The following is an 18,210-nucleotide window of genomic DNA, read 5'->3' as shown; positions in this document are numbered from 1 at the left end:
CGTTACCCGATAAGATTCAAAAGACAGAAGAGTCGTTAGATAGAAACAAGATGCACTAAATATCACGTTTAACAACTATAGTTAGACGTGATCCAGCGGTACATCCTTGATAAACTGTCCGACGTGCACTGCTCTCTGGAGCTCAGCTCAGACGGGCGCATGTGTGGCTGTGTGTGTGTGGGGTCCCGTGATGTGCGTTTTTAGCGGATGGACACGTTGTGGATGTGGATCATTTTCATTCTAAAATGCTATTTCAATACTAAGACGTATCAGTGTAAACGGGGCCAAAGTAAGTATTTTTCATGAGCAGGTTTGCTATGAGGGCGGGGTGAAGGATCAGTGTTGTCTATTGGCCATCGGCGATGGACGATGGCATCGCCTTTCGGCCAAACCCTAGTTCTTTGCCACCTATGTAATTTTGAGTTTTGTAGTTTAATTAGTTTAATTCGGGTGTCATATACACTTAAGTTTTTATTTGTATTATTTATTTTATATTATTATTTATATATTATTATATTTAGTTCAGACTTTAGATTTAAGGATTGTTTTGTTAATTTCTTTGATTTGGCTTACACTCATTGTTTTTGTTTAAAGAGAATTATTGTATATGCTTATTTCTTTTTTTCCATTCATTATTGTTATATATTGTTTAAACCACTGAGTAAAAAAAGCTTAAATAAAGAATGGATTCCTGCCTCATCCTTGATCTGTCGCACACATTACACCTGTTTCACCTAAATGTTACAGCATCCCACTTAAACGTTTTAAACTCGTAACATTTTGCCTCTGTGAAAATCAGCGTGTCTTTTTTTTTTAATGAAGGCTGAAAAAACTCCATTAATAAAAATACCATATACATGTGGACTATGTCGTATTCAGACCCATCTTGGGTGTCATTTGTCATAATTTCCGACTTCTTATCAATTAGAAATTATCAGATGGGAGGTTTTGAATATCAGAAAATAAACTTTATTCTTTATAATAAAGCCAAGAAAGAGCAGAGGAGATCTCAGAGCATTCCTTTCTTTGCTTCTCTCTTTCTAAAGTCTCAGTGTCTTCCACAATCTTTAAACAGATTATTTGACACACCCCTAGGTGTCTCCTTTTAACCCCTGACCTTTCTTGGATAAGTTTTGAATCTAGGTGGTCCTGTTATTCTTGGCTCTCAGCCCACTAGCTCGTAAGCAATTCATACCAGAGATGTCCTTCATAAATGCAACTTATGCAAAAGAACTAAGTGCTTACATACATTATCATGATAGCATAATAACTTGATAATATGTTACTCACTCTAGCTTCTGACACATAGCTTCATATGAATGTTTAACATATATAATCAGTGCTTTACATATTCAGTTATTCTACACAATCAGTCATTCTCCAGCATAGCCTTCTCCTAATGTTGCTCCTGTGCAGGCATACTTATCTTACACACACATACCACAGTATTTGTACCACAGGCTGGCCTGTTTGCTGCAAACACTCCATACTTTTTGGGAAGAGAAAATTAGAAAATGAACTGCTTTACGCTTAAAAAATACGTCACTCTGAGAGAATTGAAAATCTTCTCAAACAACAGCCTAAAACATTATGAATGATAGAAAACCAACTCCCACCATTTTATTCATTTTTCAAATCTCTGCTCTAAAGCACCACATTTGCCCAGTAAAGCGAATGTTACAATAGCACCAACAGGAAAGGCAGGTATAGTAAGTCCCCATCTGATTGGTCAAATTTGGATATTAACTTACGCATGCACTATATAATTGCTTAGAGCACAGGTGTCAAACTCAGTTCCAAAAGGGCCGCAGCTCTGCACAGTTTAGTAATTAAACCATAATTAAACACACCTGATAAAACTAATTGAGTCCTTCAGGCTTGTTTGAAACCTACAGGTAAGTGTGTTGGAGCAGGGTTGGAACAAAACTGTGCAGGGCTTCGGCCCTCCAGGAATTGAGTTTGACACACCTGGCTTAGAACATAAAATAAATATGATTTATTTTAATTACACTCCTCTACTATACAGAAATTGCATATACTATTACCATGATAATTTATTTTTGTTTTTACATTTAGTTCAGCCCTAATAGACAGACAGACAGACAGACAGACAGACAGACAGACAGACAGACGTCAACATTTGAAGTAAATCAAAACAGTTTAAAGTTGTCCTGAAACTGTTGAATACCTACTCTTGACTCGGGGCAAATTTGACATTTGTTTTGACCCACTTCAAATGCTGGCTAAACGTTTTACATGAATTTAGAAAACATTGAACATTAAATGTTGTATTGTGAGCAAAGATGCAAGAAACAATCGAGTTAGTCCTTGTGTTAGATTTGCCATGTCTGTGCGTGGGTTAGTAAATCAGTAGTCTCACCTGCGCTTCCCTTGATTCTCCTTGAGTGTATGTTTGTGTGTGTACAACACTGACCTTCTCAACAGTGTCTTGTTTGGAGTTGTTCCTTTTCCTTCTGGCTGGTGGTTCTGGCTCTAAATGAGGCTCTTTGTGTGCAGGACTCAGGGTCTACATATGAGACTGTGTGTTAGTGCAAGTAACGCTAGCCTTACTGTTAGGGACTTCAGAAGTTCAGAAGAGAGAGAGGGTGTGCGTGAGTGAGTGTGTGTAAGGGCCAAAAAGTCTGTTGTTTGGATTCTATCAGAAAGGGTTTCATCTAGAAGTGTGCGGGAATTAAATCGCCTTTGGATTTCATGTCTTTGATCACACTTCAGCTCAAAATAAAAGCGCTGCAGTCAGAAAGTATTCACACTCCATTGTTTTGCATTTTGTCATGTTAAAAATCTGAATATTTTAGCTGTGTTTTTATTACCCTGTGTTAATGCACATTTTAAAATATTGAAAACACAAAATCTCGAATAAAATCCCTCAATTCGCTAAAAATATTGTGGCAATTATGGACAAAAATGTTTTTTGTTACAAAATGCTTAAAGATCTCTGTAACTTAACTTTAAATTGAACAACAAATGTGAGGTTTGCCGCAAAAAAATCTGAATCTAAATCACATTGGGATGTTTCTGGAATTACAGACCTAAATAAAGGTCTTTTTATACATAAAAAAGTAGTATTTATGGCAATCAGGCAGCCATGTTTCATGCAACATGTTTTCATAAAAGGCAAACGTACATCTCTAATTTAGAAATGACTTATTCTTCAGATGTTTCTCAGTAAATTACCTATTTAGTAGAATTCAATACTGAAAAATTAGAGTTTGAGTTATTTGAATGCAAACATTGAGAAAAAAAAACACCAGTTTTCAGCCGTTATTTCGGTCGTATAGTAATTTTTTTAAAAACCCCAAATCAGAGAAAGTTGAGACAGCATGGAAAATGCAAATAAAAAAAGAAAGTAGTGATTTCTGAATTTACTTTGACTTGTTTTTTATTGCAGACAATACAGTTAACATTTAAAGTGTTCCTCATGTTTTTTTAATAAACAAATATACCAATTTTGGTTCCCGCAACACATATCAGATGCCTCTGAGCTCAGAAAAATTGACGGCGCTTCTGGACACTGTTAACATAGGGCTTCCTTTTGGCACAGTACAGTTTAAATTGGCATTTGTGGATGTAACTACATATTGTGGTGCTTGACAAAGGTTCGCCAAAGTAGTCCTGAGCCCATGTGGTGATATCGCTAATAGATGCCGCCTGGTGGATCAGAGATCACGTTAGTTCAGTTTAGGCTTCCACCCTTGTCTTTTACGCACAGCACTTCCTCCAGATTTCTTGAATCTTTTAACTATGTTATGCACTAATAAAGGTAAAATATCCAAACGGCTTCTTTGCTCCTAAAGGACTAGACCTTTCTTGGATGCTGCTTTTGTACCAAATCATGATTACAATCACTTGTTGACATCACCTGTTCCTAATCATATTATGATTTAACTAATTTACCTGATTACTAGCCCTAGTTTCAGGTCTGAATGACAAGAAAGGATGTATATTTACAAATGAAATGAAGTTGACCAGGCAAAACATGAAATATTTTGTGTTCATATTGTCTCCAATAAAATACAAGTCAAAGTAAATTTGGAAATCACTACTTTCGTCTTATTTGTGTTTTCCATACTGTCCTAACTATTTCTGATTTGGAGTTATTTGGTTCCAAATCTCAGGGAAACATGGAATAGTCAATAAATAAATCCATGCCATTTTGCCTTTCTATCACTATTTTTGTTCTTTCTTCAGAAAAATATAAACAAATGCAAAATTATGTACTGTGGAAATATGCATTTATTTAATACTGAATGTCTTTTTTTCACATTAGTCTACAGTACATAAATATAAATAAAAAAAAGTCATAATGTAAAAATGCAAGTTTTCTGAATACTTTCTGAACGCACCTTATGTTAAAGAAACTTACAATGTCTTCACATTGTGACATTTTCATGACAGTTAAACATCTGGCTCTTATTTTGGGGTGAAATGTGAGTAGACAGTTTTTTTTTACAAGACTTAAAATTCACCATATTAATAAATTGATATTATATGTATTTGGACAGTGACACTTTTCCTGCATTTCAGCATTTTAAATAAAACTTAGTTCAGCAACTAAGTGTTAAAATGACTATTTGAGCACAGCCATACCATTAAGAGCCAGAAAATCAATTTGTGCAGATTACCTGAGAGCATTACAACAACGTCAGACTCAGTCGCTGGTCACAAATCTATTTTGTGTGCATTGATGGCCATTAACTCTGCAGCCTAGAGACATTACGAGTTATATTTCCTGATGACGCTTCAATTTAGCCTCTCATTCATTCTCAGTCAGACTGAAATAAGGTGAAGTTAAAGATATTGGCTGGTCTGTGCCATTGTGAGCCAAATATTTGAGGCAAATGGTTTTATCTTGGTAAAAAAGTGTTTTTAGAATTCACGCTGCTTCTATAGAAAGCCAATCCCACAGTGTCAACCTCATAAATAAAGCTGCATGCTGTGATGCACAGGAAGCAGTTTTTTTTAAACTCTTCTTTCTGCGACTTCCTAAACCATTTCACTGTCCGCGATACTTCATTTCAGATGTCCACAGACACTTTGATGTACTTTGATGTCCTGTCTTTGAGACATGAAGTCTCAAGCTTGCTTTGTGAAAAACACCCCAGTCTATATCCTGGAAAAGGATCAAGAATCTTGTTTTTTTTTCTAGAGGTATATATTTTTTTCCCTTACTGCACATGATTTTCACTTAATAGATCATTGTTGTTATTGTTAACTAAAGATTTAAAATCAATATATGAAATAAAATAAAATACATTTTGGATGAAAAATACACACAAAAAAACAATATCTATTATTGAATATATGAAAAGAAAACATTCAACTAGACATGGGAGGATAATCGATTTCAAGGTATACCGCGGTTTGGAAGTGTCAAGGTTTTTAAAACCGACAAAATTTTCTGTTATACTGTTGCTACGGTATTTGTAAGTTGTTTTTTAAGCACAACAGATATCCAAAGATGCCATTTTAAAATGCAAAGAAATCTGTGTTTTTGAAACTAATGAAGACAGCAGAAATCAATGAAAGAGGAAAAAAGTTTTTGTTTTTTACTCAGACATTCAAAAATAATACATTTTAGAGGAGTAATCACGATACCGTGAAACCCTCATATTTTTATACAAGATTATGCAGGAGCTGCGATGATGACACCGATGTTAAACGATTGGCTGGATTCACCGCTTGACAACAACCACGCGCGTTTCGTGTTTTTTATTGAACAACTTCCGTCTCAAAAATTTCAAAACAAACAATTAACTTTTTATGCCATCTCTATTTTGTATACATCTTGTATACTTATTAAAAGATTACAAATATTTTACTGCAGTAGCATCTTTCGTTAAATAATGCGTTTATAAGGGTAAAGTGTAGCTCACTTATTTTGGGAATGTCCATTTGTTCAATCTTTTTGGATTAAAGTTCTTTTTTAAAATGCTTTCATTATCAAAAGTAATCTTAGTTTTACATTAATATATATTGGAAAGCTTTATATTTAACATTGTAAAAAAACATAAACTCCTTTTTAGCAAACTCAAAGAAGAAGTATTAGCCTAAAAAGTGAACTCCTATAATTTGTGCTTATTGCTTTGTATTTAATAGACCTATTCGTTGATATTTATTTACTTTTAATGTTTCTATTACCCTCTCGTTTCCCCTTACTTCTCTCATGCACTTGTTATACAGGCTACTTAAATTTAATAAATTATTTCCTTGTTGTTTAAAAGCTATAGTTTGTAGAGACTGTATTCTGTTTTATTAGTACTGTAAATCTATTGTAGTTAAAAATCAAAAATAAACGATGATGATGCCATGTGATCGCAATTTTGAGCACTGAAGTGTTCGGCTTGACAGCTCCGTTTTCAACTCCGCCCCCACCCCCGCCTGGGCTCAGCTAATCTTGTGGATCGCCGGCTGCAGCCGTAGTTTAAGTCGGCACATAACGCACATTTTGAAAGCAGAATATCTGACTTCAGCATTGTTTTTCCGATAAACAAGAATGTTCACTTTGCATGTTTCTTAAATATCTGCAAACATTTTATGGTATTTTTATGAATTAGAAGAGTCAAAAACTTACAAACAGCACCTTTAATTATTAGGAACAAAAATGTGCGCTAGCAAAATAAACACTGTAATTTTTTATTTCACACAGACTTAAGTGTCACTGCCCAAAAGTTTGAAGCTGAAATTGTGTTATTGAATATGTTTCCTAATTGTGTGCGATGTGTGTCTGAGTGCTGATATTCCTCCAACCTTCTCCACAGCATCTTGTTTCCACTCGTGGTTTGTATGTTTGTGTGTGTTTGTGATGATTTGTGTGTGTGTGTGTGTGTGTCTCTAACCTTCTCATTGGGGTCTTGTTTGCGGTTGGCTTCTCTTCCGCGCAGGCTCTTGGTGCTGATGCCCGACTCTGACGTCTGCATGATCAGCTGAGTGGCCAGGAACTGCTGGATCTGCTCCAGAACGTCTCTCTGCATCTCCAGGGCCATGTGATAAACGTCGTGATCCGAGCTGTTGTACATCACTGCGTTCTGGAACATCAGCATTATGTCCCGCTGGAACTCGGCTGTGGTGCGGATCTGGCCAGACTCGATGTTCTTCTTGATGGCTGAGAGGTCCATTGGTCTGAATGAGAGGGGGGGGGGAGAGCATAAACTATATGCTAAAAATCCTATAATGTTTCCTGAATTTACCATTTAAAAGTACCATTATATTTTAATAGGTATACAAGGCTGCATTTACACTGCATGGTTAAAGTCACCCAATTCCTTTTTTTTCTCCCATGTGGCACAGTTTGGATATGGCTCATGTACATGTAAGCAGGAAAAAAATTCACATGGATTACAATTTACTGAAATCAGATTCAGGCCTGGTTCATATGTGCGAATTCATGTCTGCAGTATAAGCAGGTAGATCGGATTTTAACCTGTCAATGCGAGTCGTGCATCATTACAAACCGTAGCGAATGACATCAACTCTGATGCTTTAATTTCAGAACAGACATCAGAATAGACAAACTCTCATATACTAGGGCAAAAAAAGCTTTTATACTGTCATGTAGCACAAGTATTTAAGGATGTTAACGAGAGAGCGTGAGCACAACATCCTCCACAAGAAAATATAAACTAAATTAATACTATTGCTTACAAACCGTGCATAAATCACCCCATGAACATGCCATTAAAATCCCCATTGTTTTAAACAAGCCTTAATTTAAAGATGGACAATTGAAAAAACTTTTCTGTCAAACTACAGTAAAACAACTTGTCAAAAAAATAATTAAATAAAAAAAATTAAACCCTGCGAACAGATTAAATACTTGAATGGAGAAATGGACAGTCGGTCAACGACCACTCTTCATTACGCCATTTGCTATGTGCACTGTAAACGCAGACATAATACAAGTCACTTTAAAAAAGATAATGTAAGAAGGTCATAAAAAAAAATCAGATAGTCAAAAAATCTGGACTATCAAGATCTGCAGTGTAAATGCAGCCTAAAATTTTAGTATTCAAAGAGCATGTCTAATTAATATAAATTATCTAATAAATAGCTTATAATTGAGCAAATCAAATTAGTTTTATTCGGTTTATTTTTTTCTAAATTCTAATTTTTAATAATTAAAAGGAATTATTTTAGAAATGTTCTCATTTAAAATTGTCTGGATTACCTTTAAATGTTTGAGGAAATTTTAATAATTAAAAGATGAACTCGTGTTATACAATTTCATTATAAAACATACATATGCATACATTTATTTATTTATGAGTTATGCATTTGATTAAGATTTAAAACAAGTATACATGGGTATATGATTTAATTCAAAATTCTGTATTTTTATGTACATTTACTTGTAAATATTATAAATGTATTAATTACTTGTAAATTTATTCATTTATAACCTTGCAAAGTTTGTGAAACTCTTTTTCTATTATGTGTTCTATTCACATTTTCAATATTATTTATAAGAGGATGTCATCTTGGTACCTGTGTACAATGCTGTGATACCCTGGCGCGATGTCATCAGACACAGGCTGCAGAAACACACTTGCATACCTGAAACAAAACCATGAATGATGCTCATGATAAATATTATAACAGATTATAACAAAAGTGTCGGCTACATTTGTGAACAAAAGAGCTATTTTGGTCATTCTCCATCCAAATAAAATTTGCACATAAAGCCATAAAACATATTTAAACTTTAAATGAACATAACAAATGTAAGAAAGTGCCTGGTTGTACCACTAGTTGGTTATTTTTAAAGGTTCAAGACACCCTGGTGTACATTTTTTGAGATCTTAACAGTATTATGTGTGTTGAGCATCATTTAAGACAACGTAAGCACCTGTCAGCTTTAATTGTGGGGAAAACTGGATCATTTTGAGCTTTTATCAGCTAATTTCATCTTCCGGGTTTAAAACAATTTTTGGGGCGGGATTAAAATTGGTGACGTAGCGTGAATATGCTAGTGGAGTGATGCGTCGGTTTCTCATTATTATTTATAGAAGAGTTTTCTTATCCTTTTAGAATACCCTGCTTCTCAATTTTTCATGAGATCACGTGCTTTTCGAAAGCAAGTCAGACCTGCCAAGTTGTAAGACCCAAAGACTGGGTGAGACCGTGTCCACGCACGGCACGGACCTTATGTGTTGGTTTCCATGATCCACAGGGTTTGTTGATGTTTCTCCCTGCGATTCTGTCAGGGCCGATACAGCTAAGTTGTTGGTTTGCAGCAAGCAATTTTGTTCGAAAGAGCTGTACGAGAATTAGAGAATGGCGGACTTTGTTTTTTTATCAGTTGAGTTTGTTACCATTCATACACCTCACCTATATCCGTGCTGCTGTGTTTGCCGGAAATCTGGATAATTTTAAACATAGGCAGTGTTTATGATTGGAATAGACAGGGCAAGAGACCTGCTGCACTGCTTTCCACTGTGTCTGCATTAAGACCCGCGGATTGAGGAGGAGAAAAGTCCTCAACATTTATAGTGTTTATATAAACACGATTATCTTTATGATGATATAATAAATTGTAGTTATGTTTATATGAAATTACAAATAACAAATGTAGCCGGACATTAAATAACTTACTGTTTATTTCTTTGCATTTTTACTTTGTAAACTATAAAATCCTGGGTCTCCTTATAATTTGTCTCACCTTTTGTAAACCAACTGACAACAGTTCTTCGCTCCCCTCTTTTTCTCCTGGTCTACTGGCCACACCCACTCCTGCCTCTGCTCGCAGAGCTCTACGCTCATCTCGGATCATTTTTTTAAATAAATCTGAGGTAGACTTGAACCAAATGGGATGGGAGAGCGGCATTGCCATTTAGTCTTGCTGTTACTTTTGCTCTTACCTATTATTTTTTGCCTTTTATTTGAATTTAAATGAATGAAAATTAAAACAATATATACTAAAATTAAAATAAAATATATTATTTAAGTTGCATTTCTGAATTGTCTGTAATAAAGTTGCAGCAATGGAGCAAAACTAATGTCGGGATATTTTTTAGTATTTTCGAAGATGTTTGGGGTGTTCAGCAATGTGTACTTCAATTTAGAATTAACGCAGCGATGACTTGTTGAAATGAAACAAACGAATGTCCAGTTTTAATGTCGCCATCAATATTAACAATGTGTGGGTCAAATTGCAAGTTTGTGGAAAAATAGCAAGTATCATGGTTTTAGCAATATAAACATATTCTTTTCAGTCACATATGTTACATAGAATACCAAGATAAGGGTTATTCCCTTCGAAATATTGCTTATGTAACAAAATATGCTATTTACATGTCGTTTAGTCTAGGCTGCAGGGAGCCATCAGCAGGAGAGCTAAAGAGACACATGCAACTGAGGAACTACGGAATCTGCAGGTTGGTCCTTATCATTATAATGGTGGAGTTCAATGTGAAAAGCTGACCTGTGATTGGCTGCTGCTCGCCACACCAACATTATAGCTTTCTTCCAGATCTTCTGAGCCTGTAAGGCCTCCTGATCTTCACTACACATGGAGCTGAGAGAGAGAGAGGGGGGGGGGGGGGGGGGGGTTTACATTATTTAGTATTCTCTATTTAACAAAAATATTACTTGTATAAAAACATTTTACTCTTTTTTTGTGTACATTTACAAAGAAGAAATGCTAAACATAGCTTATTTTCAATAACAGAACAAAATACACTCCTATAACACCATATTTCTTTACAAGTATTAACAAGTATATAGCTTTATAAAAACAAAAACCAAATAAAAGCCTTGATTTAATCATAGCAGCAAATACCCTTTTAACGAAATATTTAGTCTTTATCTTAATTGTTTCTCTTTTGCATTTTTTGCTTTTCCCAAACTCAAATTTAACAACTGATATTGAGTGAGAGAGATGTTAATGTCAGACAAAGGATCAAAATATCACACAATTGAACAAATTAAACATACAACTGTGATGAGGCCGGGCTGCTGGCGGTGGAGTCTGCAGTGGTGTAGCGCTGCGAGTGACTGCCGTATCCATCCTCACTCTCACTGGCAGGAGGATCCACCTCGGAGAGATAGGGGCCCTCGCCATCACCATCGCCACACTCCTTCATCTCCATCCCTTCATCCACATCTACCTCACTGCCTCCATCCTCCTCCTTCACTTCCTTCAGTCAGAGAAAAATGTCAAAAAGAGATATTAAGTTAACATTTTTGTTTTTATTCCAACTGTTGACAGGATTTTATTTAATGAAGTGCTGTTACTTGTAATTTCACGTGTAACTTGCTCAGCCATTTATGGTATTCATGATGAGTAGTTGTGGCAAATGGAGTGTTGTTGGAACGTGATGCGATGTTTGTGGTCTAACAATTTTTTACAGTACAGTTTAGTGTTGGAAAATGAGTTTCCTCTCACAGGGATTAATAAAGTTTTCTATTGTAATCTCATACATTCAGTTCTGTTTGTCGAATAAATGCAGGGAGTTGTAAACTGATGAAGTCCAAAACTAAAATAATTTTAAAAACATATTACAAATTATATATATATAAATATATATATATAAAACCTAAATAAAGTGTTCAGTAAAAAATAAGTAAAGGATAATCAATAGATTTGAGCATTAAATGATTTTAAATTCACTACATGGAGGCAAACAACTGCCCGATGTAAAGTGTCATTGAATTGCTGTGTTACTATGGTTACTTATATTTTAGGGAATGGCATTCATTTAAAAAATATGACCAATGCCGACTCTAACTGCTTGTGCATTAAATGATTCTATTGCAAACCTTCCAGCCAATCGAAATCATCAGACCATGGAAAAACAACTCATATCATGAGTTACCAATATCATGTGTTAGCTACCTCTTCGCAAATATTTTGAGCATATTTGAATAACGCCTTCTGCAGCACCTCGCACATGAGCACCACATTTTAAGATGTTGTGTAAAGGTAAAACAATTCCTTTTTCACACATCAGCGCTCATTAATGTCAGTTCCAGAGCCAAAGAGAGCCAGTCTGGCCAGTTCAAAAGGAGCAAACCAGTAAGAAAAACTCGGATGTGGAACAAGCTATGCAACCTTCTGTTTAAAGTAGCAAATTGATTGAACCATTTCTGAGCGCTGCATCTCTAATCCAGATGTTTTCGATTGGCTCCTAAATTGCAGCACTGTAGTGGTCTTTGTGATTGGCACATCTGGACTGTGAGTTAGCGGACATTCATGCGGCATTAATCAATCAGGAGCTTGATTATGACCTGTTAGCACCTGTTGTTGGTGTTCCGACGGGGAAATCCTCCTGCCGACACGGGCCAACAGCTCATCAAACTGGGCTCAGCTCAGTCAGCAGTAAAACTGAAAGCTTTCATCATCTAAGTATAGTTTCTAGAGTTGGTGAACTCACAGCTGAGAGCTGGGATAGCTGGGTGCACCTCTGAATGGATCTAGTGGACTAGGAAGACAAGGCACCAAACAAATCTACGCTTTTTTCAGCCTTTCTAAAGCACATAAAACGCAGCTACTATTTCAATAAAATCCATGTTAGCCATTTAGCACTGAAACTAGTCTCACCAGGCAAAGAGATGCCCTGTCCATGACACAAATCCCCATCTATTGTGAAGTGAATTTGACACGTAAATGAAGCAAAAGTTAAATGCTCATGAGTCTATTTACGCACAAATAGTGATTTATTTGAGTAAGTTACATATGGTTGGAATGCCCCATCAGTTATGTGTGGCTGGCATGCAGCTATCAAGCTATTTGACTTTCTAAAATGTTTAAAAAGCCCCTATTATGAGTTTGAGAATTACCTTCCAATAGGGATGTCACGATTTCGATTTTTAATCGAAATCGATCGAAATTTATGCTCAATTTCGATTATCGAATCAAAAAATAGAATCGTCGATGCTGCCACGCCCTTATGTCACATCAGCTTGGCTTGCCAAGCGGGAAAAAAACAGGCTTGTTGAAGTGCCTGTTAAACTACAGAAGCAGGACACCCGTCGACAGAGCTTAAACCCTCTCCTCTTTCAATGAAGTCGCCGGTGTGGAAGCAAGTTTCCAGCGAGTTATGTTGACAACGTTCGTGTTGTCGACAAAAAAAAAAAAAAAAACAGTTTTGCAAGCTCTGCTATGTACGCATTACGTACAGTTCGTCCGATACACAACACCGACATCGCGATCCTCCGCTGCCCCCGTTGCAAATCCGCTCGCGAAAAGTACACACTCAGGCCCTGTTTACACTGTCTTTGTTTTTAAATGGCATTTTAGAATGACAACGATTTGACATCCACAGTGGCGTGTAGCATTTCTGAGCAGCCCTCCTTCCTCTCTACCTGTGAAAATGCAGATCACATGACCACACAGACGCACACACAGCCATATGAGCTTGAGACAGCGGGTCCAGGCAGTCAGAGGACTGCTTCAATCTTTCACTCACTTGTACTTTGTCATTTTAGCGAACACCTTAGATACTGTTGGCTGGTTCCTGTTGGTTGTGCGTCTTTTTTACCGACGCCATTATAACGACACAGATCACTGCCTATTCACGAGTCCCGCAAAAAAAAGTGATTGACAGGTGGTAATTATGTGTGTATCTTGCCTTTATTCATTTACTGTTTGATTTGTTTATAGGTAAAACAAAGACCATGCAGGTCAGGTAGTTTAAACGGTAGGCTACAAATAATTAATTGGTCATTAATTAAGTATTCATAATCGAAAATCGAATCGAATCGTGCCTTTAGTATCGAAAATGTAATCGAATCGAGGATTTGGAGGATCGTGACACCCTTACCATCCATGTAGTGCATAAAAGCTCTAAGTAAAGTAAAATGTCCAGCTAAGGCTTAAATCTGAGAGTGGAAAGTGTTTAAAACTATTGATTCATTTATAAAAGGGTCGACTCCTAGTACTTCAAATGAACGCTAAGGCGTGACATGGATACGAAACTTAAGCTCAGCCCAGTTGCTGCGCGTGCAAACCCAGGAAAATCGAAACCTGCGGTCCCGCCTACTAGCACAGTAGCAAAGACACACGCTGTAGCAGACGCCGGTTAAATTAACCGCAGGTATGCTCACACATGCACTATGCACTCTGACTACTTCTATATTGTTGATAAGCTGTGCTGGGCATTTCGCTATGACTGGCTCGATTTTATTGTTATACAACTTATAAATTAGTCATGTCAATTAAAAAATACTTTTGATTAGCATTGTACATAAAGGCATACTTTTCATTTTGCTTTGCTAATACCTTTGCATCTTTTGCTGAGGCCGAGCTATCTTCTGAATCCAGACAGGGTGTCACGGTCTCTGGCTGAACCCAGTCCTCCCCTTCACACTTCACAGCTGGACTCGGTGTTCTGTTCTCCGGCTGCGCTGTTTCCTCCACACCCCCTTCACCCTCTCCTCCCCTCTCGACCTCTGTCTTAACCTCTGAGTCCTGGCTCTGCTCTGTTTCCGGGGCAGAGGGCACCTCAGGCTCCTCTGTCACTCCCTCAACTGCTTCGGTTTCTGTAGCCTCTTCTACCAGAACCTCCATTTCTCCCTGCACAATTGCAGAGTTCGGGGCACTCTCTGCGCCCGCTGGGATGGCACTCTGCTGGATCATAGGCTCTGGTTCGGCTGCCTTAAATGTCTGTGATTCCCAGGGGCTGGTGAGGGGGTGACCTCCGACTGCTGGATCCTCACAGAGGGAGAGAGCTGCCTCCACTGCCGCTGCGTCCAGAGCCTCCACAGGGTCGTCCACCTGAAATAGAGGTAATGCTTTCAGACATGTTGATATGTAATCATTCAATATACAGTGATGCACAATATTGATATGGTGGGCACTTTAAAATACTGTGAATAATTATTTATTATTTAACCCTTGTGTACTGATTGACCACCCTTTCGTTATGTTGGTGGCTGTTTTTGCCTAAATGACTTCTACTAGAAATTACTTTTTTGACTGCAAAGCCATGACACCATTTAATTATGCATTCTTGATTATTGGTGGTTTTCCCTGTTGGGAAGTCTCAGTTTTACTGCTGATCATCAGTTGGCAGCATTACCCTTTAGATCGGCCTGTGCAAAAGCGTTTCTTGCTGTTATTTTGAGTTCTCTGGAGTAAAGCAGCAGGTTATAGTATGTTCATAAATACACTTACTATGTTTACTATGTTCTAAGAGTTGAGCTGCTTTTCTAAGGCCTGTTTACACTAATGCCTTTTAGTTTAAAAACGCATAAGTTTTGCTACGGTTACGCCATCCGTCCACACTACGCCAAAGTTTTTGAGCGCCGAAAACTGAGCGTTTTGGAAATGCTGTAGAGGCCGCTTAACGCTGCTGCTCCGTCTCAGTGTGGATGGGAGAAAACTGAAACATCTGAAAACAGAGGCGGGGCTGCCGACATTCACCTCTCTGATTGGGGCTTTTCATCAATATTAAGTAGCCTACACGCAGTTAAATTTCTGCATCCTCTCCTTGTAAGTTCAGACTTGGAAAGTTTAATATGGAAAACAAACTCACGAGGACATGTCGGGTAAATCTCTAGAAGGAAAAGTGTACTGTATAACCTTATTCACATCACCCTGGCTACGCTGTTTTACATTATCATGAAAACATGATTTAAGGAACTGCCTATTTTCATTTTGATATTAGCAACTTAACAGACAGCAGAAATGTTGAGGCGTCGTGCAGCATATATGAGCGTCATCTTTATCTTGTGTGGATATTTATGACAAGACGGAGCCTATAACATCAATGCCTCCTTCCATTTACATTGAAAACATGAAACATACCCTCTCTTTTGGTGAATATCAGTTTCAATAATCAATATTGACCATAATAAAAGTGTAACGTACAATGAGTTTATACATTTAAGAAAAATGAAAGAAATTAAAGGCAAGCGATCAGTCAATATGCAGAATGTACATGGTTACATTAATAATTAACTTATCTTTGCGCTTAGCCAAAACACGTTACCTGTGAACAAGTAATAGATTCAAAAGACCAAAGTCGGGGAATATGTCGTTAGATAAAGACAACAAGATGAATAAAATATCACATTTAACAGATATAGTAAAATTAGATCCAGCGGGAGATGCTCGATGAGCAGTCTGACGAGCAGAGCTCTCATCTGGGTAGATATGCTGCAGCGCATGCTAGAGTGTGTGTGTTTGTGTGGTTACGTGATGTGTGTTTCAGTCATTTTGGTGTAGACAGAGAGTTGTTTAGAAACACTGGGTGAAACGCTAGTGTGGACGCGGACCGTTTTTATTCTAAAACGCCGATTTAAAACTAAAACCAATAGTGTAAACGGGGCCTAAGACATATGAAGATAAGTGTGTGCAACAGTCTCACACTCACACATAACTCCATATGGAAGGCAGAAACTAATCTTTTTTTTGCACTGATGATCAACAGTAAAAAAAAAAAATCTGTAAATGATTTTGTATGTGTATACCTTCTCCTCTATAATTGCAATGATGTCTCCCACAGTCTCTAGGTCCAGTTCGTGGCCCATATATGACACTGACACCACTGTGTCCTCCTCCACCAGCTCCGTCTCTTTCCCCTCCACCTCCGCAGGTGTGGATGAACCTGCCATTACAGCCTCAGCTCCAGAACCTTCAGCGATGGCTGCATCTCCTGCACACATCAACAAACACCACTTTAAACCATGTCCTAACAACACACAACAAGATTCCAGAGACAAGCAACTTGTCTGTCTGCACCAAAAGTGACGTGACATGACTGAAACATTTTACTACCGTCTACTGCACTCTCAAATAAATGGTAAAGGCTTTTAATCTAATGAATATGCAGTATATTAATGCTCTTTAATATTATTGATAGGTTACTGAATGACTAATGTTGTTGGTTTGCACTGTGGAGTCACAGTTCTCACTTACGACACTATCAAATCATCTGCTAGTTCTTTCATTTTCAAGATCTGAGGTGAACTATCTGCTGCTGCTTTCAGTAGCATGAGAATGAATGTCGCATAAAATGGTATTTAAATTCACATTGGTAACATTTAACATTGAATAAAGCACATAATCTATACCTGAAGTGATATTTGTCACAGTAGTATACGTTGTTGTTCTGCTGTGGAAAAGAAAGCATTTTTAATCTAGAACTAGAGCTGTGTAACTGAACGAAAATTCGGTTTCTATTTCAATTTTGGCTTCTAACGATTATGAAAACACATTAATCGAGATAAACGATAATTGCATCATTCTTTAATAAACCGCCCCCTTTCCAGTTGTACACATTTGTTGCTCTGCAACATGACTAAAAGCATGTACTGTACTGTAACTTTTGCAGCATGGGATGCACATCTTTCATTAATGAACATTGAATCGTTCATGTTTTAAAAGCGCAAATGAGACCGCATGCGTGTACGCTCAGCCTTAGAGACGAGAAGAGCATACACTTCTAGTCATCTTAATGTGAGCCCTTTAATGGGCAAATAGGTATCAAAACGCAAAAATTATTTATACTAACCCTCATTTTTATAATAAACAAATGAGTTTAGAAACAAATGACATGCGAAAGAGAAACCATTAATCAGAACCACACTGATCATAAAGTATATATATATATATATATATATATATATATATATATATATATATATATATATATATATATATATATATATATATATCTCAATAAGACTTATGCAATATACACTACAAAATAAAAGTACAAAAACTCTCACGGGGGAGTTCTCTCCCCAAAGGGTTTATGGACTCTTTATATATAAGCATGTACTATTGTAAGGTACTGACCCAGCTTTAGTACAATTTTTGTAAAATAACAGACATGGCTAATATTTTAGTTTTTTTTTTTTTTTTTTTTTAATTTTTCTATTATTTTTTTTTAAGGAAATAAAATTTTTATGCAGTCATGCACATGTTTTAACAGCTAATACCTCAGTGATTTGACGCTTTACAAAAGTTGTAGACACCTTTACCAATATCAAAATACATTTGATGCAAACTTAATATAAACAGCCAGTTATTAGGAAACCTGAATAGGTCTACTATAATAAAGAAAATCCTCTCTAAAAATAAAAACTACATAAATTGCTAAATACTTTTGACACATGAAAGTGTAAAGCTTTCAGGCCAACAACACATGTGGATAGTTATGCGTATCATATTTAAAAAACAGAATACTATGCATTTTTCAAATTTTGCTCACATGGATAATTGAATATTAATCAGATGATGTAGCTGTG

At 36.8% G+C, this 18,210-nt stretch overlaps 1 protein-coding gene across 19 annotated transcripts in view; it reads right to left on the bottom strand.

The window, feature by feature from the left end:
• Window positions 1-18,210, bottom strand: part of brd8b (bromodomain containing 8b) — a 42,412-nt gene that overhangs the window by 7,897 nt on the left and 16,305 nt on the right. For 12 of the 19 annotated variants that reach the window (NM_212777.2, XM_087280213.1, XM_087280221.1 and 9 more), the window contains 7 exons: window positions 16,429-16,613; window positions 14,237-14,731; window positions 10,951-11,153; window positions 10,439-10,531; window positions 8,503-8,571; window positions 6,858-7,140; window positions 2,435-2,527 (listed from right to left, as the gene is read on the bottom strand). In NM_212777.2, the coding sequence (NP_997942.2) occupies window positions 2,435-2,527; window positions 6,858-7,140; window positions 8,503-8,571; window positions 10,439-10,531; window positions 10,951-11,153; window positions 14,237-14,731; window positions 16,429-16,613 (1,421 nt within the window). The remainder of the gene's footprint in view (window positions 1-2,434; window positions 2,528-6,857; window positions 7,141-8,502; window positions 8,572-10,438; window positions 10,532-10,950; window positions 11,154-14,236; window positions 14,732-16,428; window positions 16,614-18,210) is intronic. The other 7 variants (XM_087280217.1, XM_087280222.1, XM_087280229.1 and 4 more) reach the window with 1 other exon arrangement.

This window comes from Danio rerio, chromosome 14 (assembly GCF_052040795.2).
Source record: "Danio rerio strain M-AB ecotype USA chromosome 14, GRCz13ab, whole genome shotgun sequence".
NCBI classification, from domain to species: domain Eukaryota; kingdom Metazoa; phylum Chordata; class Actinopteri; order Cypriniformes; family Danionidae; genus Danio; species Danio rerio.
Note: the sequence above shows the minus strand (reverse complement) of the source record. Positions and strands in the feature narration are given on the sequence as shown.